This window comes from Triplophysa dalaica, chromosome 21 (genome assembly GCF_015846415.1).
Source record: "Triplophysa dalaica isolate WHDGS20190420 chromosome 21, ASM1584641v1, whole genome shotgun sequence".
NCBI lineage: Eukaryota > Metazoa > Chordata > Actinopteri > Cypriniformes > Nemacheilidae > Triplophysa > Triplophysa dalaica.
In genome coordinates this window covers 15,820,048-15,843,554 of record NC_079562.1, presented here as the reverse complement: position 1 = coordinate 15,843,554, position 23,507 = coordinate 15,820,048, and the positions used below count along the sequence as shown (strand labels likewise).

Here is a 23,507-nt window from a genome sequence, read left to right as displayed (position 1 = left end):
TGGATGGTCTCACATGTTCCTCAAGCACCCCCTGATACACAGTAGAATTCATGGTGGATTCTATGATGGTGAGCTGGCCAGGTTCTGCAGCGGCAAAACAGCCCCAAACCAATACACTTCCACCTCCATGTTTCACAGTTGGTATGAGGTTCCTTTCCTGGAATGCTATATTGGTTTACGCCAAACATGCCCTCTGTTTCGGTGTCCAAAGAATTTTATTCCAAAAATCATGGTCTTTGTCTACATTCTCACTGGCAAACTTCAGTCTGGCCTTAATGTTTTTCTTAGAGCGCAGAGGTTTCTTCCTTGCACACCTCCCATTAATGTTAAACTTGTGTAGTCTCTTTCTGATTGTAGAGGCATGGACATTCACATCAACAGTTGCAAGAGTCTGCTGTAGTTCCCGTAATGACATTTTAGGGTTTTTAGAGACATCTTTTAGCATCTGCGGTCTGCTCTCAGGGTGAACTTGCTTGGACGGCCATACCTGGGCATGTTGACAGTTGTTTTGAACGTCCTGCCCTTGTAGACTATTTTCTTGTGAGTGGAATGGTTGATTTCAAAATCTTTTGATATATTTTTAAATCCCTTTCCCGACTCATTAGCTTCTACAATCTTCTTTCTGAAGGCCTCAGACAGCTCTTTCGATCTCACCATGGTGTTCACTCTCACTTCAACAGCCAAGAGCACGCCAAACTAAATATGTGTGGTTTAAATAGGGCAAGCTTCCTTTAAAAAGCTGAGTAACAATGTCCTAATCTTGTGAATCTGATGTGATACACCTGTGTGTGAATTTAGCCATTTTAAGTGGGAATAATTTTTGGGATGTCCTATTTTTTTGGGGGATGTCCTAAGTGCATGGTTTAAAGCAGTGGTTCCCAAATGGGGGTACTGCAGGGGGCACGTGACAGAAACTGACATTTAGGAATAAATAATGAATATCAGGAAGTCAATAAATTAAATAATAGTATTTTTATAAGAAATAAATATGAAACAAAAATGCATTAAAAATAAATTCATAAATTTAAAACGCATTTCCATTTATTAGTGTTATTTATTGAGAACCAGACCCGGAATCAGGAGTGGTGTCTGGGTGCTAAAATAATGTAAGTTAGCAGTTGCTGCGGTTAAATGTTAAAAAAATTGAATAAAAAAATAAAAAAGATCACAATGAACTTTCCCTGAACTGAAAAACACTGATTTACCTTTAATTGTTATGCCTAACACTCTAGAGATTAACATAGTTGCTTAAAGCTACATACAGAAATGTTTATAAGCAATAAACCTGCTCAGGGGCATCACATATAATAACTGTCTGACTCTCATTTTACAGTATTTTAAAATGTTGTTGTCTGGTCAAGGGGTACTTGGCTTGAAGAAATCATAAAAAGGGTACTTAAATCAAAAAAGTTTGAGAACCACTGGTCTAAAGCACACTGCGCAGGTGCACTCAGGGTTTTAACGACGGGAAAATGGTCGGCACGCCCGGGCGCATGGTCTAAATGGTTGTCCCGATTCTCTTAATGAGTCATGGGCATTTTATGGGCGTAATGTGCAGTAAACCAAACAGAGGATCATCTCTCATTCCCTTTAAGAGCCTGTTGAGCTCACGCCATGGCAGATTCGAGGTTAAATTGCGCGAGCACATCATCTACATGACCAGCTGGATTTTTATCTTTATGTCCACAATAATCATCTTTTACATTGTAATCCATTAATTGTTTATATTTGGCATGTTTGTGTGCTGCTGCACTTCCCTCTGTGTAATAGGTATAAAGTGAAAGCATATGTGTTTAAAATGATGGATATTTGTTATAAAAAAGCTTTTTGTTTGACTGAGGAGAATGACATCGTACACATTACTTAATGAGATGCCATGAGAGTGAGCAAAATGATGTGAGATTTTTGACATTTCGGGTGAACTGTTCCCTTTAATGAAAAACTGCAATTACTTCTTATTAATCCCATGGATCTCTAGAACACACAAAGTGATACATTGTTGAAATCTCATCTGGGGTTTTTCTTTCCTGTCGGGTTGAGCCAGATTGCGGTTGAAAAGGTGAAATTAGCGCGCTCATGAGGCTAACAGTCAGTTCCTCCGAAGTGCGGGACAGTTATTCAATTCATTGTTCGATAACTTCTTGAAGGACTTAATAGATTAATTCCCCTGACGTGCGTGGATGTGTTTCAGAGCGAATAAACATGTTCCTGCAGTGACATTAATCAAGACTCGGCGCGTCGGGCGTGCATCAGCGCGCCCCGCCACCCTGCCACCGGTGACAAACGTTAATTGGACTCGGGGTGAAGGCTGCAACACTGACATTTTTCTCTCTCCCTGCGGATGTGTTTGTGTGATTGTCTGTCTGTAGGCCCTGTCCTCCATGCCTGAGAGCAGCCCGTCACCCAGAGGGCACAGGGACCCTGAGGACTCCTCGGGCAGCTGCAGCGACAGCAGCTCCGGCTCTGACGCCGATGGAGAAGATGAAAGCAGCAGCATCACGCAGGAGAAGCACAACACCCCTGAACGCTCTGGTGAGTTTCTCTGCTCTGGGTCTGTGTGGAGGAAAGGTGGTCTGGGAACCTTTTTATCACCGGCGGACCAGGCATGTTAGGGGGATGGGGTCGCTTGTGGCCAAAACTTTGAGCAAATGACATAAAGTTTGATCTACAATGCAGTTTATGGCCAAATGTAATCCACCTAACAGACTTTGACCAGCGATAGTTATGCTAAATTACTAAAAAAACATGTCCTAAATCCTAGAAGTTGCGTAAAAACATCTAATCAGATTGCACCTTGCAAAATTAAGAAATAAAGAGGGAATTCAGTTTAATTGGTAACCTGAATTCACCCTGTTTCCCTCTTTTGTGAGAAATAGACTTTAGACAGTCAGTGAACAGACTATACAAGGAGTGTGGACAGGAGCGGACTGACCAGTTGGACATTCTGTCAAAGTCCAGAATGGATGTCCCACCGCCGTGACCAGGGGCGGCCTGGCGGATTTATTAGAAATGTACAAGTCTTACATGTATGCATGTAACTTAATGCACACATTACATACGACAGACCCCCCATGTTTGCCATTAAACACACCATCGTCAACCACCACCAACCCCCCGTCGCCAGGAATGGTGCAGGGCTGATGTGGGCCGAATAATCCAGGGCCGTTTTTGCCTCCCAATTCGCCCCTGTCTGTGGACGTCCCATTTGAGGATGAGACTATAGGGTGAATGGTCTGACAGTGTTGGGAAGCTACCTTCAAGCTTCAAGCTATAACTTAAAACATTTTATTTTATATACTGTTTTATTTATTTTTTATAAAAAAAACATCAAAGGTCTTACCAAGTAGCTAAAAAGCACAAACTATATAAGGTTTGGCTATACAGGCTATTATCTGCATGAAATCAAGTGAGAATCAAGACTAGGGTGACAAATTTTAACAGCATTTCAACACGAATTAACATCAATGCCACTAAAAAACACTGCAATGTGTCGTAAACATATTAAAAACATAATGATTTTTTTGGTTTTGCTTAACTGTTGTACACTGTGTTTTAGCCCATTACCTGATTGATCGGGTCACAAGTGGACGACCCTAAATAGAGGTGTAAACAGGGTTTAAAACGTTTGTATACTCTTGACCACTTCCAGAAGTAGTTGAACATGCATTCGACCATCTAAACTTGGTCGATTGAAGACGTACAAGTTTGGCTTGAAGATTAAACCATACCAAGCACAATGTTTACAATGTTCACTGTTCCAAATTTTGAAGACACATTTACAGTGTTAAACAACTGATATCTGTGTGCTTTTTCCATCCTCTACTAGTAGTGTTCATATGTGCTCATATGTTAATTGCGTGTGATTATTTTGTCCATTACATTGAGAGTTCTGAAAAAATAAAGCCCATACATTTACCCGCCCACAAACGGCCTTATTATGCTACCAGACTTGAATCAATTGATTCGTTTTTAACACTTTCATGCATAGCAGTAAAGTGAAGTCCCTTCAAGTGGACAACTCAAAGTCTGAAATATAAAAAAATCGAATAATTTACATTAAATAAGAGCAATTATACCCTAGTCTGTTGGAATACTCAATTCTGATTGGCTTGAAGGTGTGCATTAAAACCATTTAACGCACGGGTAGTTCCAGTCAGTTTTATCAATGTTTGAAATAATCTGAAAAATATCTCTCATTTTCACCTGTCTGATCAGAAAATACATTGTAAACATCAATAGCAGCTTTAAATGACCATGTTATAACCGGGATAATCCACAGCTAGCCATGGATTAAGGATTTTAATGCACTTCGCACAGGCAACCACCACGAATCTTAGCCTCCACGTCTTGCACCAAAACCCTTTAATCCACGTGTATCTATGGATTATCCTTTACGAAACACACACACATAATCCTGACTGAGGATGTCATAAATCCATGCATGAAAGGGTTAAACAGATACTTTTATATAGTCACGTGTAGAACGAAGTGAATTATACTTTCCTCATTTCATTTAAAAGTGAGAAGAAAATGTTAGGCGAGCGTTCATGATGAATAACTCTGTGTGCGTAATACTGTGTTAGAATAACAACTTTTTGTCATACTCCACCAGTACTTAAAAATATTTAAAAAGAAGCCATTCTGTTTTAGAACTAGTTGCGTCGCTAGTTAGCTAATCCCTTAAACCACATCAATGATCGGAGACTTTCTCCCTTCTGCACTGCTGTCTGTTTAACGATTGCTTCCATATGACAACAAGAGCTGCTTACTACTTCAACTTTCCCCAACCTTTCGTCCGGCCAAACGTATTAAATCTGCAGGGCCGTTTGCCGAGCCCAAGCTAAATTACAGATGTAAATCTACAATAACGCATTTGTTTACCTAATTAATTCATGAAACAGAGAAAATCCATCTTTTTTAATTAGGGTCACAGCATTGGCTGGCCCGGTGCGCTGGCTCTTAATTTGAGTGGCTGGCTGCAGCAGGTGATGTCGTGAGAGGTCCCCCGGCTCTCATGCGCCGCTCCGTTAATGAGCTTTTCTGATGTTTCAGTCCAGCGGTTTTAAATGCAAACCGGGAAAACACAGGTTGAGGAGAAGTTCACAGAAGCAGTTTGGGCGTACCGCGAAAACCACGCAAACAAGCATTTGGAAAGCGTTCGTGTTTTAAGGTAGAAGAGTAGTGTTCCTTGGGGTCCATCAGCTGAAACATTCTGCGCATAAGCCTTTTTTTATTTTATTGTAGTTTGCCATGTGACTTTTTTATTAGCATCATTCAGGTCGGACACTTTCCAAGAACAGAGTACAAAATAGGGCTCGGAACTCTTAAAAAATGCATCAGCAAAATAGGGCCCTAACCTTCAGAAAGTGACGTGTGGTTACTTCAGGTGGTCAAATTAAATTGATACGGTTTTTATGGAGGTCTTGGGATTTTCAACCCTGTTAATAACATTTGAGTAATGTCTTAATTTGTTTGAAGCATTTAATGTCCAAATATTTGGTAAAATGTATTTTTTAATATGATGAATACAATTTTTATAGCTGTTTTATTTGTATTTTTAATTTTGCACTACATAGGATTGTGTTAGGTGTTATTATTATAATTGGCATTTTATTGCCAGAAAACTAACATTTATTTGACTGTTTTTTGCCCCTTTTACATTTGATTTGCTTGATTTGATCAATTTCTATCAATAAACAATAAACAAAACACACATAAGAATAGGTAGCAGGGTTGAAGATTTAGCCTAATTCTGGTTGGTAGCAATTGTAAAATTCATACTTTCCATAAATAAAACAAGTTTAATGTTTATTATTTGCCAAATCTCTCAACAGTGTTAAACATATTGAAAACACAAAGAAAAAATTAAATTCATTCAAATTTCGGAAGGGAGTGTACAGAGATTTGATCTGTTAAAGACTAGCTACATCGCACGACTTTTATGTCAGATAAAAGTATAACAGGTCTAGTTGTTCTTTCACTCTAAAGAACATGGGTTTTGTACCCTATTTACAGAAAGGCCCACAGCAAGTGCAGTCCATCCATTATTTGTGCCTGACGCAATTGAAGCCATGACTTTTCCATTAGCCGCTGAAAGAGAGACAAAGCAGCGAGCTGACAGGTTTATTTGGTGAGCGCGGGGTCGCCGGTGATTGGGTTGCCCAGAGAGGGAGCGTTCGGGAATTCTGGGGTGACTTTGTTTTGCCCCCTCAGCCACACGCTACCTTAAGGCCATCTGCAGTGGTCTGAGTTAAGCTTCTATAATACCGCATTTGGCAGGTTGCTTCCCTCAAGATTCACGGATGGAGCAGCGATGCTGCTGGCCAGCTCAAAAGCTGGAGGTCATTCAAAATCACAGAATCATAAGTATGTGTGTCGGCCCTGATCCTGAGCTGGAAACCTGACAGCCGTCCACGTGATGTGGCGATTAATCAAAGCCTCTCATTGGATTTTTTGTCTGTTGTTGGCAATTTATACAGCGGACTTAATTTCCCCCGTCATCCGGGATGGAGTGCGTGCATGTCTTAAACCTGTTAAGTCGAATGTTTTGCTGATGTCTTGGTTTTGTGTTTTAGGTCGTGTGCATTGGAAACCCGCCCCTAAACCTCAGCGGGGTCCTTCCTGCTCTCCCAACCTTTCCGGACTCATCCGCCGTTCCATGTCCTGTCCGCGCTCCATATCCTCTCTGACTGCGCAGTCACCAACCAACGAGACCAGACGGCCAAAAACAGCCACTCACATGGCTAACGGCCCAACTGCAGCCTCTCAAACAGCACCCGCCGTCACGCCCATGACCCCGGCACGACCCCACACGCCGTCTCGCTCACAGTCGCTCAGTCGCAACACTTCAGCAAATAAAGTCCCACACAGCAGCAGTCTGGGTGCCATTCACTCCAATACGGCAAGTTTCTGTTTAACATGGCACGTTGGCATGCTAACTCTGTGCAGTTTGTGTGTTGTGTGCACAATTGATTCTGACGGGGCTTTTATTTGCGTATAAAAAAACTGCGATGTTTGAAACTTTTATGCATACTTTTCAACATTATTTTAAAATAGTTGTGTGTGTTATTTACAGCACACCATACAGAAAGTTGTTTTCTTTGATTGTATTGTATTTCTAACGCAGTCATCCTCACAAATGAACACATACAGTGCAATACATGCACTTCTACCCAGAAATATATATTTTTATATCTCAAGATGTCCTCTAGAGAGGTCTGAACAGATGTTCACCAATATGGGCAGATTTACGAAAGATCTGGCAACGCTTCTCCTGTAAAAATGACAAATATCATTTTTATTTTCCCATCGCTGTCCCGAGTCGATTCAATCCGTCAAACAATAAAGATTCAGCACACATACACACTCACAATCGCAATCTTTGCCATTTGAAGGCTGTAATATGAGCTCTGCTACTGTAGTCTCACACCTCACAGAGGAAAATATCTCATATCTGTGCAGAATTTTTCTGAATATGAAGCTAAATTACGCTTGTATTTACGGGCACATTCATCTCATGGATACAGGCGTTCACACTTGTTCAAGCTCTCATTTAGGAATATTAATCCGGAAAAAACAACACGCACTGCTGCTATGTTTTATGCCGTTTAATAAGACTTTCCATTGTTTTGCAAGACAGACTACTGAAGCTACATGCTTTCTTCATCCTCTGAGTAGTAGGGTGCATGATCATCACATTTATGAGCTAATACGGCTTTGTTTCTAATACGAAAAAAACCTGATGCTTTGTTTAATTAGGCCCCGTGTTGTTTTCATGATATACTTCTATTAATAGGACTTTCTGCTGCGTTTGTAATGTTTTGGGCTCCGCTAAGCATCCATAGGCTCTGTTTGGTCTTATTAAACCTTCCAGTATAATAAGCCTTCACATCACATATCACCAGAAGAAAAACAAATTGTTCATCTTTTCTTTGAATAGAGACATGTATTTCTTTGACCTGTGATTCTAGACATTATACTTTATGTGGAGTTTATTATATCACGGAGTTTGTCTTGGCTTTAGAATTAAAAAGTGTACATTCCTACCAAAATGATTATAAAAATATTTTTAAAAAATTGTTACCGTCCTGCCTGAAACACAATTCTAATCATATTTTTTTCAATTAGAAACAAATGCAATTGTCACATTTGTAGTGATCTGACTTTTTCTTTTTTTGGGATCCGCCAAGCATCCGTAGGCTTTATTTGGTCTTATGAAGCTTGTGCTCAGTTTATAAAGAAATAAATGTCCAAAATCACATCCAGGACTCATATCGTCCTTAAGATGAGAGAATGAAGAAATTCAATAAATCTGTTCTTTGAATAAAGATATTTTGAATATTAAAGGGACAACATATTTATTTATTGTCCCTTTAATATATATATTATCAGTAGGACCAAATGTATTTATTCAATTGACTAATAATAGGTGACACTTACTGTCATACCACACTGCAAAAACTCTAATTTGTAGTATTATACTTTTATTATTTTACCGATTTTTCTATAAAATATGTTTGAAGTAATGTAAAGATGTAAAATTATATAAATGAACTGCAAATTTAAGAGATGTAAAACATGTAATTTTATGTGACTGAAACTGTTACTTTACGGTATTATACTGCCACCCCACCTGCCAGAAAATTACATTACACATTTTTTACCGTGCAAAAATAACAAATAAATAAATGTTCCACATTACAGGGATTAGAAATTAGATTTTTTTTCATAAAATTGTCACTTATATGTAATAATAATAAATATAAAAATTATATATTTTTGCATGCAAGATTGGTGAAAAATAGGACTAACAAACTTTTATAAAACATTGGTTTAGGGTGTCTTTAGTTTTGGGTGTGATTGGCCTGTATAAGCTTTATTCCCTATGTATAAAGACTTCTCTGCTTTAATGAATCTTTATTTCTAAAAGTAGACACCTTGCTGGGAGTGAAGTCTGAAAACAAAGCTGATGACTGTGGAGAAAGTCGCCACTGTCTAATTCATCTTTATTGTGCCGCTTCTTTGCATGCTCGCGTGCAGGGGGAGACCCTGCTGAGTAAAGAGCAGGAGGCCGAGCTGATGCAGCAGACGCTGGCGGCGCTCAGAGAGATGAGGATTCGTTACCCGGGGAAGAGCGAGGAGGAGGCCGAGGCCGTGCTGGACGAGGTGAGACAAAGCGCTCAGTCGGGGCGGCCGAACCGGCTGCTCTGTTCCGCTCGCTCCCTGAACTCATTTGAGGACGGCCGAATGCGGAGCCGTTCGTGAAGTCTCTTGTTGTGTGTAGACTCATTAGCCGTCCACCTGTATGCTTAATGAGAGCCATTAGCTGTCTGCGCAGAAACACAGCTGGCCGACAGCACCTGTTTTATACACTTCTCAATGTTCATTTACAGCAGCACTTCAGCGTGATGGGTCTGGGATACATTTACACACGAATCATAGGGTAAACAACGTGTTTACGGAAGAGACACAAATGTTTGTGATACTTACATGTTTGGTCGATTGAGAGAATCTTGATGATTTTTTAAGCTCAAAGAGTACATAACATGAGATCATGAAATGTAATGTTGCCGTGTTTGAAAGTAAGCTTTCTGTAAAGTTTTAAATCGGAAGGGGAGTGAATAACAAAGTTATTGGCTTGGAAAAAAGGGAGTCGACTCTGAATCGCATGAAACAAGTCGTCTCTAGTCCGATAAAACCGCCGCAGATGTACGTCACTACATATAGTATCCGCCTACGTTTTGCTAGGACTGCCCGTTAAAACTTCATTCTTCTCCCCCAAACACTGTAACTCGTGAGCTTCAGTCACGGTAGACCAATCACAGCAGACTAGACCATCTGACCAATCACATCAGACTCATCTAGCAGAAAGGAGGGGATTAGACAGATAAATCGCAGAACAAATCATTTGAGAGTCAGTCAAGTAGTAAGATAAGAATAATAACCCATTATTACGAAATAATAGTGTTTTTACACCTTCTATGTACATTAACTTGTTGTCAGACACTTAATAAACCAAAGTAAGACCTTAAAAATCCCAAGTTATGTACTCTTTAAAAACAAACAAACTACACAACGGTCGGTCGACATCAACATCGAAGCATGAAGCCTTTGATAACGCTTCCCTTATAAATAACTACAACAAGAAGTGAACTTTAAACACCAGGATGATGCACTCATTCGATTGAAAACACGAGTTTTTGAAAGCAGGACACTTCACACACGCAACGGTCGCAGTTTCGTTAACATAGCGGAAGGGAGGCTGCGATCAGACACTTCAATCTGAAGGTGACTGAAGTCATGATGGACAAAACAGATGAAAATTACATTAAATGTGCAAATACAAAAGCTTTAAACGAAACAGTCTGCCAAATTCATAAATGTACATTTAGGTAGTTATGTATTCAGCAGGACCAGCGTTCACAGCAGGGGCGTAGCCAGAACTCTTTTTTTATTGGTGCCCAGGTAAGACCCAGGGATTTTATTAGGGTGGCCAAAAAATCCTTACAGGCAGAAATTCTGTCATTTCTACTGTAATTGGCCACCATGTAGCTACGCCCTGGTTCACAGGTGTGTGCTGTACCAGCCGTACTCTACGAGGAGAACCAGTGTATATTATTATCACATAAAATGATGTAAAAATATTCAAAGATTCAGATTAATGTTACAACGTTTTAAAAATGTACGTGGTGGGGAGAGAGTCTGTGTGAATGCACTGTTCTGAGTCAAGGTCTATGTGTTCAGAACATGAAGGAAGGACAGAGGGATGAGCAACGTGTAAAACAGATTAATTTGACGGACAGACACACATTCTTATTTCTAGTTAGTGATTTAGAAATCTTACGTATATACCACATAAACTTTCCAATATTTCTTCATTCATGGTAGTTTTCTCTTTGTTTTCGGGTTCAATCTCACATGTTTACCTTGAATCCACTCCACCTTTCTGTAAATTAAATGTTTGCCAAATGTAAGAATGTCAATGTCTCGATTCCCTCAGATTCTGAACAACTGGAAGTACCATAAACCAATGGTGGCATCTTACTGGCTGGTGAAGTTAGACGCCACTAAACAGAGGAAGGTGAGTTGACAAATAAAGTTGTGCAAAAACGAAACGCTTGCATTTGGTCAACTTGGGTGGCAAAAGTGTGTGATGCATTTTATAAATGTCTCTCGATCCTGAGACTGAGAAATGAACGACTTTTGTATCAGCCTTAAACAAAACACATGATGCAACAAAATGAAACCGATCAAAGCCAGCACTGTTACAGTAGTGATCGACAGGTGATGGCAGCAGGTTACAGGTGTTTTGAGTGGAAACGCTGATATAATGAGGGATCGTCTGCTTGCACAATGTGATTATCAGCTGAAGCGCAGGCATCAGTCAGAATAGAGTTAACATGTCTCACACAGGGCCATTCATTCTGCCATATTGCTGAAAGACACATCACAGATGTCGACGTGCAGATGAAGGAGGGGGAGCTCGATGTTCGGTCATTACTCTCATGTTGTTCGTACTTTGCCATATTGCTGCTAAGTTTAGTTTAGTGTTTATTTAAAATAAATGAAGACATTTTTATTTTGGGATGAACTATCCATTTAATATTATGTGTACATGGGCCATTATGTATGACATCATTGTGTAGCACTGTGTTCATGATTGTGGATGGAGGGGTGATGTGGGTGAGAGATGCCCGCGTGACTCTATTATCAGATTCAGGCTGACTGCATTCACATAAAAAGGGCAAGAAACTAGTCATGTCCTCTTCACTTATAGTAGCTGTCAGCCTCTGGGTTCTCCACAAAACTTCCGTGTAGACAGAACATCTTATAAGTGTACATTGGCTGTTAAGATGTTCTCATGGGTGAGCTTGACCTTCAGCCTCCACGTTCCAGGTAAAAAGCCTCCTCAAAAGGAGCTGCCGGCGATGTTTCAGCACAGCAGCAGTTCCCCATAATCCAACCCCTAAACTCTCATTCGTTCTGCAATTCCTACAGTTTGTTCTTATTAAATATTCTATTTAACTAAAAGATTTTCACAGTACTGAAGTAAGATGGGTTTTGCTGTATTTGTCCCTGATAGCATACGTACATCTGCCAGACATCTATTTGATGTCTGTATTTACTGGGCAAGTTACTCTGAAAAGTAACTAATTACTAGTTACATAGAAAGTGATTCAAGGATAGATATGAAATGGCTCTTTTAATTCATTCAAATAAATCAAATAAAACTACATAGATTAGTTTTATTGACTGACCAAAGTATAACAAATGTGAGGATACATTAAAGCACAGATTTTAAAGTTAGACAATTTATAATGTCAATTCCACTCTATCACACACAGATATATTACACACAGCAATTAGTTTATTTACATCTCAAGTAGAAAGCGTAAAAAATAAGCGTAATCCCTTACTTTACATTTCAAGGGAAAAGTAATGAAATAACTGTAACTAAATACTTAGAAACTACACTGCAAAAAAAATGGTCTTGTTTTCTAATAAAATGTTAATGATTTCTAAGACGCCTATCAGACGTTCTACACAGTGGATGTTCTCCAGATCTTTAGTAGACATCTTACAGACGTAACAATGCTATCTGGAGTCAAACTACAGCTTAAGACCGTTTCCTAAAATCGGTCCATTGTTGTTCGCTCATATTGATTCCGTCTCTGCCTGAAGGTTTTGGACATCATCCGTACCAGCATCCGGCAGGTTCTGCAGGGCATCTGGAAGGAAGTGGACGTGGAGAGCCTTCGCCTTTATCGCCTTCTCAACCGCGTCTTCAACCGCCTACTCTGGAGTCACGGTCAGGGGATGTGGAACTGCCTCTCCAGCTCGGGGTATGTTCACATTCAGCCTTTTTTTTTTTGATGTTTGAAAGTTTGACCGTAAGTAAACGACCTCCGTTTTGTTCTTGATTGACTGAATTTGAAAAGTCTTGATACAGACATTCAGCTCCTTTGAGAGACATATAGAAACACACGAGCTCGCCGCTATAATACACGTAGACTTACGCATGCTGTGATTTTATCAGCTCTGAGAGCAAACAGCGGGGAGCCCTTTTTATCGACCGCCCCTCTCCCTCTACCCATTGCGGGGGCTTCTCGGGGACATTGTATGGCCCGCTCGCTCTTGTAATTGCCACCGAGTGAAGGATGTTATATAGCCAGGTTCAGACCATTTGGAGTTGATGAGAGCGAACGCAGCTCTGGGGGATTAGAGGTAGCGCCGGCGGCCCATGCTGTTTCTGTTTAATCAGGGTCTGATGTGTGAAGGTGGCCCGTGAGCCTTTAGCACGGGAAGGAGATCTCGGCAGGAGAGCGTTGCATAGCCTCCCGACTATAATGTACAATTCAGATCCTCAGACATTACATTTCATCTTCTCCACAATCAAACAAATCTCTGTTGCCGCGGCGACACTTTGAGGAAACAAGACTCTCGCCGCGATTTAAACGAACGAGAATCAAAACCTTAACTTTTCCAGATGAATCTGTTTCGATAAAAGATGGAAGAATATTTTAATTTGACACTATAGAATATTGTCGGTCTTTGACGGCAAATTTGATGTGCAAATTTATCAAACGGTAGCCGCTGTATGAAGACACGCTGAATATTTGTGGTTGGATCCTTTTTTTAATTAAGTTTAATTCAATTTTAATTATATAGCGCTTTTCACAATTTTGCATTGTTGCAAAGCAGCTTAACATGCAAATAGTCAGTGGTTAGTGTAGTATTAACACAATCGCAGCAATGGTGACTTTCACTGCGTTATTAATAATATTCTAATGTGTATGTTATTGAAATGATTAGGTTATTTGCATATACTAAATTCAAAGAAATGAGGTAGAGTTTGATAAGGAGAACTGTTTGAATGAATTGATAAATGTGCGAAATGTGCATATACTAATATCAATGCACTAGTTCTTAGCGTAAGATGACTTTTTCAGTACTTTTTAACGTAACTTTATAATGTTAAGTGTTCTTAAAGTGTAAAAACTGTAAACTCTGAGTACACAAGGAATTTATAACCATGTATTTCATTTGTACTGCAACTGTTCCACTTACAGCTATACTAGTATACTAGTGAACGTACAGCTACTGTACACCACTTAGTACAATACTAATTCTGCATTCACGGATTAGGTGATTTGTGCTAGTAAATTATTTGCGTCTTTGCATTGACTTTGTAAGTAGACACAAACTCGCACGGGGCATCATGCGAATCAGGTGGGGCAATTTCTGCAAAAGCGTGTGAACCGCGTCTTCCACACAAGTTGAACAATTTCAACTCGAGCAAGAAATTTGTTCATTGACACCTACTGTTTGACTCGTCCAGACACCGTTGCGCAATGTGTTTTGGGTCACTCGTATGAAAATAACAAACTATTCACATGAGTGTAAAGAGTGAGGAACTTGATGCTTCGCGTTTGATTTTAACACAGCATAATACTTGTTTTAGTTTATGTAAATACACTTTGAAGTATACTCTCAGTAAACTACTACTTTGGTTGTTTTTATATTGAATGCATACTTAATGTTTCATATTAAAGTTCGGTTTCACGGAATTGCCCATACACAAAGTATACTTTTTTTAGGTTAACAGAAGTATATGAGATGAGATGAAGTACTTATCATTTTATTATAAAACAAGAGCGTGACCCTGATTTTAACTTGCTCATTCATGTAAAATGTTGTTTTTACTGGTGACCCCTACAGTGTAATATTGATCATGAATGTGTGTGTATGTGACTCCAGCAGGTCATCGTGGCAGAGTGTGTTCAGTAAGAGCAGTGAGGTGTTGTCCTCACAGGAGCTCAGGTGCTGTCAGCGTGTCGTACAGCTGTGCAGAGACTGTCTGCTCGTTGTCTACAAGTTTGTGGCCGACTCGCGAGGTTCTCTCAGCGGACTCAGTCTAGACTGGGACGACACAAGGTACAGTTATGGTTTTCGAGCCATCCACTGTCCGTCCAACCAGACATCATGCTTGTTTCAGCCAATGAGAACACTGCAATTTTAAAAGATTGATTTCATAAGATTTTATCTTGAAATGTTATATGACGTGTTTGTGTCATGTCACAACCTGTGATTTCACCCTCTTGGCTGCCTCCTCTTCATCCACCATCCGAGCCAACATCGGCTCTCTCCTATCACTGGTGTTGTCTCTGGACACGCCTCATTGCCGACTCAATGCTGGAACGGCCCTCAGGGATCTGTTGTTTTTCAATGAGCTTGCATCTGCGTCGCCTCGTTAGGAAAATGATGTCTGATCATGTCTGAGTCTCAATCTGGCTCTCTTACTCCATCCCTACTCTCGATTTAATGTGTCAGGTGACCGCCCTCTCTCCAGACTTGTGTCTCTATCAGAGAAGTGAAACGTGAAGTCAGATTTCACCTTGTTTACTTTCCTAACACACCGTCTGGGCGCACAATGCATCGCTGCACGTTATTTCAAAGAAATACATAGAACAACTTTCTTCAGGGGAAAAGGAAGGTCGTTTCGGAGGTGATGTCACGACTCCCTCGTACATTAAAACTCCCTCACAGCTACCTGTCATACAGAGAGTTACACAATCCAGTGCTTTCCCGGTCGATAGAAAGGTCTTTAGAAAGAACTTTTAACTGTTTCAGCCGTAAATATGTCAGATTATGAGAGAAAGACACTGTGTGTTTCATTTAATGTTGATATAAATAGAATTCAAACTTTAACTGAAAGTAAAGTTACGTTGTTCCATCGCATTTTTTATGTGGCATAAAACAAATAAATGCTTCTAAAGTTAAACATGCAAATGTGTCATTAAATTATTGAAATATTATATCAGTAGTATTAACATAGCTATTGTTTTTATTACAATGGATGCACCGATATATCGGCCAGTAATCATTATCAGTCGAAAAAAGCAACTTTTCTCAATATTGGTTTTAAAAGAACAGCTGATCAGGGCTGATGTATCCTGTCAATCAAAAGAGGACAGAAAACGCAATGAATTTGCACTGTGTATATAGAAAATGTTAAGAAACATCACTAGTTTGATGTTGAATATTAATAGTCATTAAAGCTAATATAGTTAATAACATTCAAAAAGTTAAGAAATATTAATTTAATCTTCAGAATTGGTATAAATAGATTTTACTATGAATAATCTAATATCGGTATCGGTGGAGAAATTTAGTATCGCTAATTATTACACATATCAACAAATTATATTTTTTATAGCAAATGTAAATTAAGTATGATATAAACTTTGTCACTTAATTTCTTTTTTTTTTTACAATTGTCTATATTTTAAATGAATATCTTAATACAGAGTTTCCCGGATGGCAGATTATTGTTGTACATTTAAGCATTACACATCATACTTGAATAATTCTGTGATATTTCTTTGCCATTTAACTCTTTTAATGAAAATATACTTGTAAGCAATTTGGAAAAACAAAACTTTTTTGCAGAATGGTAATAAAAAATGTGCGAACTAAACAACAGGGACATCTTCTGAAGGCACAGTGCAAGGTTTACTTGTGTTGCCAGATCAAGAGCCATAATAAACCAAAATGAATCTAATAACAAATCTAAACTGAATTCTTAAAAAAAAAACCGTAAAAATTGTGCCCGCTTTTTAAACTCCATAAACGAAAAATCAAATCCCCAAAAATTCAAGCCCCAAAAAAGCTTATATTATGTGTAACATGGCAACATTAAGACAGCTTTCTGCGAGGTGACGTATGTATATATATATATTTGTAAAATGTATAAAAACTTTTTTCTTAAAAAATGTATACACATATTCAGTACGAATAGATGTTGCTGCACTTATATACAGAGTAGCGCAGATGGATTATAAGGGAAATAAAAGCACGATGCTGTCACAGGTCTATGAAATGACAGCTTCTGACAGTTATGTTATCAACTACAGAGACATGACTCCATAAACGTGAACCACGAACGACGAGCCATCCATTTTCTCTCAAAGCATCGCTGCGATTTCTGCTAGAGCTTCAGCTTCGACGTGGCAGTTGGACGATATAGTGTAGGATTGAGACAAGCAAACAGAAGAGATATGTGCAGATCTCAGTGATTGTGTGTAATTAGTAAAGCACACAGTCTTTGGAAGGTTAGACAGCTGGCGGATCTCTGGGGGCTTCACACTGGCAGCTTTTTCCATGAAGCGCTCAATGATCAAAAGCCAAAGACCTGGTGAAGTCCTCACAGAGGTCCAATTAAACACCGCCTGCAGCCTGATTGGACCCTGAGTGATGGAGCTCTCTCTCACGGATGAGACTTCCTTACTGGGAATTCTTTAGAGCCGGAAAGACCCGCCTACGTATATGTTCCTATTTGAATTTCATATTCCTTTGACATTTCCTTTTGTTGACCAAACTCAGCTGTATGTAGTGAAAAATATGGTAATGAGACACAACCAAATCTTGAGATCTCACCTGTCTGAGTTCCCGGAGGGAAGGAACCGGTGAATGAGGCCTGCTTTTTAAAAGCTTTAATGAAGGGAACGCGAGAAAAGATCACCAGCACGTGATGCCAAAGGTTGGCTCAATATGTTTGTCCATGCTGGCGATCGAAGACATCGATATTTATCATTGCCCGAAGATTTTTATTATCCGTAACGCTGGGGTAATAAAGAAAGCAGGCTGTCCTCTTTGATGATTACAGAGCGGCGAGTGTATGCGCTGCGGACACGTGCTTGGCGTGGTGCGGTACTGTAGTGTGTACTCAAGAAGATTCAAGGACGTTCTTTAGACTTAATTTGATTCTTCCCGTGTCTCTCGGGTCTGTCTTTCTGCAGAACAAGAACAAATCTTTTTACCCAGATAAGCAGCCGTCCTAATTTGTTCTGGCAACATTTGAGTTCTGCTATAAATACAACTAAATGGCATCATGTTTACAATGATAAAAAAAAGTAAATACACAAATAAGTACATGAAAAGTTTAGGCTCACTTGACAAATGTTTCTCATGGTCTTAAAATCATTTCACAAGAAGGTGTATGCTAAAGTAACATTATATTGAAAAAAGGTTTTGTATGCACAAGGTTATGATGTGAAATAAGAACAGATGGACATCATTTATCAGACAAGCTCCATATTTTTGAAGAAACCTTCCACATTCTAAAATATTGGTAAAAGTAACAAACGAAGATTCATTTTCTATCTGTCTGTCTGTCTAAATTACACAATAAAACACAATCAAAAATCATTTTAAAATTTGAAAAATCAGATTTTTTTTTTTTTTTTCAAAGCAAATGATATTTTGTTTAGTTTAGTATAGTTTAGTGTAGTAGTTAGTATTTCTACCAAAAAAGTCTAGTTTAACCTTATGATAAAACTCAAGATCATTGAGATGAATAACGTTATGTTCTTAACACCTAAAATACACAAACAATGGACAGCTGTGAAATGTTAATGCCTTTATTTTTTCACCGAATGAATTTAAAATTGAAAGTTCAGAAATTTAATTTCATGGTACAACAAAAAACAATAGACATTCTGACAACATGATTTCAGCAGTAACATCAACATGGTTAATAGTTGTGGTGTTGTACACATGAGTGTGTATGTGCGTTTGATAGAGTTCTGTTATTTATATAATGTTTGTGTGTGGTCTTGAGTCTGAATATGGAGATCAGGAGGATCTGGAGACCCCCCTCTGTGATCACTGTGTGCTCTGCAAGGTGGATTAACTTCACCATTATTGTCCTGTAACAAAACAATATGATATTAATGTATAATAGTAGAAAAATATATAAATATACATACTGAAAATTAAAAGAATGTAAAGAAAGCTATGAAAAGAAACAACAATGTGAAGAATCTGAACTGTTATACACACATCATGTGGATTCTCCATAAATTCTTACCAAGTTCTGTATAATTTCCTCACTATGAAAGTCAGGTGGCCCAAGATGTTCTTCAACATTCATCCAGGAATTGGCTTTACTCAAATATAAAACAAAGAAATTAGGTCACATAATGGAACTTAGAACTTCACAACACTGCCATAGAGAAATGTCACACTCAGGGGAGGATTAAGGTGGTCAGGGGCTCCTAGGCTGTTCTTTGGGTGAGGCCCCCCTTAGGTGGCTTTCAGGTGCCTTTCACGCTTGCAATTTAGTTCGGAAAATCGCTAATATAAAAGCTGTCATGCAAACTCGGGTGCGCACCAGGATACCAAACCCTTCGCATTAGCAGATTACAATATTTCAATAAAACACATGTAAGAGATCGCAGAGTTGGTAATTTACCTTGGATTTGAGTCTGCATTGTTTTGAGGTCTCTAGATTTAAAAATAAATGATAAATACTGTTTGCAAGCAGAATAAAGCACTGTAAGGGGCTGTGTCCACCGAGGCGTTTCTGCCGGCGTGAGGCGTGTGAGTTTTGGGAAATTGCTAATAAAATACAAGCACCATTTGTAAACTTGATATAAAAACACTCTTGAGAACAAGTTAAGAAACATCTTAGGGTGAGAGCTCAAGAAGTCAATTAATAAAGCATTAACATTTTTATGAATTAAGTAATGGGTGATTATATTGAAGATGCTAAAATATAACATAGTTTTAAATTATTTAACATTTGTCTGTTTGCACGCTTTGTTTAGTTTGAATGAGTTTACTGAAATATTTGGAGAAGATATAAATAAAGAGTCGTTTATTTTTACAGGGTGTGTGTGCTGTATAGATATACAATATGCTGCTACAGCAGCTGCAGACAAATATAAGAAATAGGTTTCAATTTTGACCACATTTCTAAAAGAATTGATGGATTATTTGCATTTATTTGCAGAAAATAGAAACAGGTCAAAATGACAAAAAAATGCTAAAAGTTGATATTCATGCTTGAACAACACAACACAACACAATACTAATGTACTAATGGAATTATTTTAGGATCAGTTAAAAATTGAATATATAATGTATATATATAATGGAATAGGTTTTTTCCGCAACTTGTTTGTATGCATCTTTCACATTGCTGTCGGTGTGACTATGTCAATCCTAAAGTGTTTGATTCTGTTGAATCTTAACGGACTCTGGACTGGAACAATTTGCCATAATCTTCATGTGTGTCTAGAACAAAATGGTTTTAATACGAATTTATTATTGTACAAAATGAGTGACAGTGATTATCTTTAAAAGTCTGGTCATCCATTCAGCGTGTCTCCTGCCTGTGGCCCCTGATGCTGAGAGACTCTCCAGTCATTCTCTCACACTGTAGTGTTCAGATACATTATCTCTGTCAGAAAAACATTGTGCGTATAAGTTTTACAATCATTAAATCCAAATGAGACAGACAGACAATAACAACCTGGCATGGTTGGAACTACTGTACATCTCTTCAAAACATTTTTATTTTTGTTTGTTACTGTCCCCTACTTTGGCAGCTTGAATGAAGGACTGCAGCATGTTTAATTCAAGATGTTGCTATTGTCACGGTGTTATTTAATGAATTAACTTGAAATAGTTCAAGCTCAATTCCAATTAGGCTGTTGTGTTTTCACACAGTGTGAGTAGTCAGCTGTCTCTGATGCTTACTCTCCCCGTCCTGATCCAGGCAGTCATTATCTTACCTGTTATCCTGCCTCGGACATCCTGCACACATTAAACTAGTTCCCATCTGTAAACAAATCACGTACAGCCCCTAGTCTCACTCATTGTTAAAAATGGCACCGTTTAGACACGAGGGTCAGCAAAGGGGACGGGAATCTACAGCGTCGGCTGAGGGAGGATTTGAAGCGGAGAGGTGCCTGAACTCTTCGGACGACCTTTTGTGCCTTTAATCCTGCCTTTGAGTCTGATGTCCAACCTCTATTTCTCTGTCTGTTTCTCTCCGTCTCTGTAGGAACCTGCTGCTGGTCACATCCCAACTCCTCATCAAGTGGCCATCCTCCAGCGTCGGCCGCTCGGCGTCCTCGTCGCGGCCCCGCAGCGTCTTTACTGCACGGATGGGCCACTTCTGATGGCCGCTGGACTTGGATTAGAAAATGCTAGGATCTACACAGAGAAAACAGATTGCGTCTGCATGCATCGTCCATGCGACGGATGCAGACAATTGTGCAGATTCTGCCTCCCGTTTGCTGTAAAATAATCGCTGCACCGCTGTCTCCCTTAGGATGCTACTGAAGATGATGAACACTACGGATATATTTTCAGTTCTTCCACCAATTGCCGTGAATGTTGCAGTCTAATGGAGCTTTTATGGTCGATCATGATGTTATTTTAGCGACGTTTTTACCAAATTGTTTTATCGATTAATGCACAAGATGTCACTTCATGTTTTACTTTAGTTCTTTCTAAAGTCAAGATTACAAGAGTTCACACAGGATGTGTTCTGACGTACAAAAGAACGTAGTTTTTTACTTGACAATAGTCTTTCATAAAGAAACCCTTAACTACAAAAATAATATTTTAATTCAACGCAGATTTCTTTTATTATTAATGATATTATGAAGTACCAGTGCAACAAAATTCTGAAATGCAAAACTAGTTTTAACGCATGTCGGCTTAAAAAAAAAACGTGACACAAAATTCATCAGTGGTGCAGAAAACACACCACTAAACTACAGAAACAGACTCCAGAATGCCTCCTGTGTGAAAGGCAGAGAGAAAATGTCAAGGTTAGCATTAGAGGTTTTACGTTAGAGCTCAGGGTTAAGTTCAAAGCCTAGATCTAGGGAATAATGGGTAAATTAGAGTTAGGAAATGAATCATGCTTACTATTTGAATGCTTTATGAATGCTTTGTTATACTAGACGTTGCCTGTTCCGAACGTACGGCTGTCACCCGTAAATCTCCTTTGCATAACTTTATGAGCCATATTGTGTAGATGCAAATATTAACCTCAACGTCGGACCTGTCTGATGCGTGTCCTTGCGGAGATGATGAATGGGACCTTCGGTATTGCTGCGGGTATGACAAACTGTCTGCGGGATGGACCTGCTGGAACTTGGACGGCTCGAAGATACTTGAATTAATTTATGCTATTTATTTTGTGAAAAAATGTCTGTTACATTAATATCTAATTTCTGAGATATGTTTAAGTGTTTTCTTCACGGCATTTGCGATGTATTGGTTTTATGAATGAAATAACCTTTTACGACAGAACTGTAATAAGTGCTAATGGCAGAGCTTCGCTTCGGATCTAACTAGGATTCATGTTCATGTCGTATTTTAGTAAAAGTGACCTGGATGTGCCAGCTCAAAACACGCCGTGCCAATACCACTCACAACCAGCAGTGTGTGTTCACGAGGAGCCGTGTGACGGCTGGCAGGATTTATAAAAATGTGGCTTTCTTTTGTTTCTTCATTTTTCTTAGTAAGGAAATTCAAGGTGACGATGTTCAACAGCCAACTATTCAAATCCTTACGGCCATTAAACGGGCCTTTCACCCTCCATGCCACAATGCCAAATATTATTTTCATTCAGGATAATGGTTTTTAACAGCAATAAAAGGCTTAAAACACGCAAACGGACTCCAGACTTGTATTTGAGATTCTCGTGGAGTGTGTCTGACCTTCTTGACTTCCCTATATCTCCTGAGGGCGTCTTACCATGTGCTAACGTACGCACGCATAAACCGCAGCCTGTACCGAACTGACATTACATGTCATTCCACATGGTCTCGTGTGAGATGCCAGAGCGCAACCTTGTCATGTTTTGATCTAACCTGAGGTCATTCCACAAAACTAAAAACGACACTATAGAACTCCTTGTTACTACTCGATTTCTTCCTTGTCTCGTACAACAAAAGCAAGACTTGACAGCGTTACTTGGCAACAGTGAAAGTGGCACACACTTTGACATGGAATGATTTTTCTATAAAAAAAAAATCATTAAGTAACTGACACTTTACGTGAGTGTTGGTTGAGTCAATACGTTTCATTCTAGTTAAAGTGATTTTCTTCACTGTCTGAGGCACTTTTGTGCAGTAGTCAGGTATACTGTAGCTCCTGAACGTGGCGGTTGTGGAAGAGGTCAACAATTTAGAAGTTAAGATACACCGTAAGCGATTATAGGGAAAAACGAAGTTTATTACATTTAGTCATTTAGCAGACGCTTTTATCCAAAGCGACATACCAATGGGGTTAATCATGGAAGCAATTGGAACAACATAAGAACAAAAAAAAGAACAAGTGCAATAAATCTGGTCTCACAATGCCTACCAAAGTATACAGAGCTACGTTTTTTTCATTTTTATAAAAAGAGTAGAAAAGAGATAGAAAATAGAATTGATATTATTGAGATTATTCAGGTGTTAAATAAATTTGCTTCCACTGAAATATAGAATAGTTTAAACTAAAAATAAAAAATTGAAGAGTTCAAATGCAAGATCCTCTAAAAACCACCTCTGTCAACACTGAGATTATGATGTTAAGTGACCTCTCTCTACACATAGTATATCTAAGTCAAATCATTTTGTTTCAAAACCCATTAAATACCAAACTCTGACCGGTCCGAAATATCTGATATTGCTTGAAGTAATTGGAGGAGCCTGATAAAA

The 23,507-nt window shown here is 38.9% G+C and overlaps 1 protein-coding gene across 3 annotated transcripts in view; it reads left to right on the top strand.

Moving 5' to 3' along the window:
* Positions 1-22,465, top strand: part of ttll7 (tubulin tyrosine ligase-like family, member 7) — a 65,628-nt gene extending 43,163 nt beyond the window's left edge. For 2 of the 3 annotated variants that reach the window (XM_056735312.1, XM_056735310.1), the window contains 7 exons: positions 2,370-2,532; positions 6,576-6,901; positions 9,040-9,165; positions 11,000-11,080; positions 12,682-12,842; positions 14,758-14,934; positions 20,849-22,465. In XM_056735312.1, the coding sequence (XP_056591290.1) occupies positions 2,370-2,532; positions 6,576-6,901; positions 9,040-9,165; positions 11,000-11,080; positions 12,682-12,842; positions 14,758-14,934; positions 20,849-20,966 (1,152 nt within the window). In that variant the 3' untranslated portion in view covers positions 20,967-22,465. The remainder of the gene's footprint in view (positions 1-2,369; positions 2,533-6,575; positions 6,902-9,039; positions 9,166-10,999; positions 11,081-12,681; positions 12,843-14,757; positions 14,935-20,848) is intronic. The other variant, XM_056735311.1, reaches the window with a different exon arrangement.
* Positions 22,466-23,507: the final 1,042 nt, after the last annotated feature.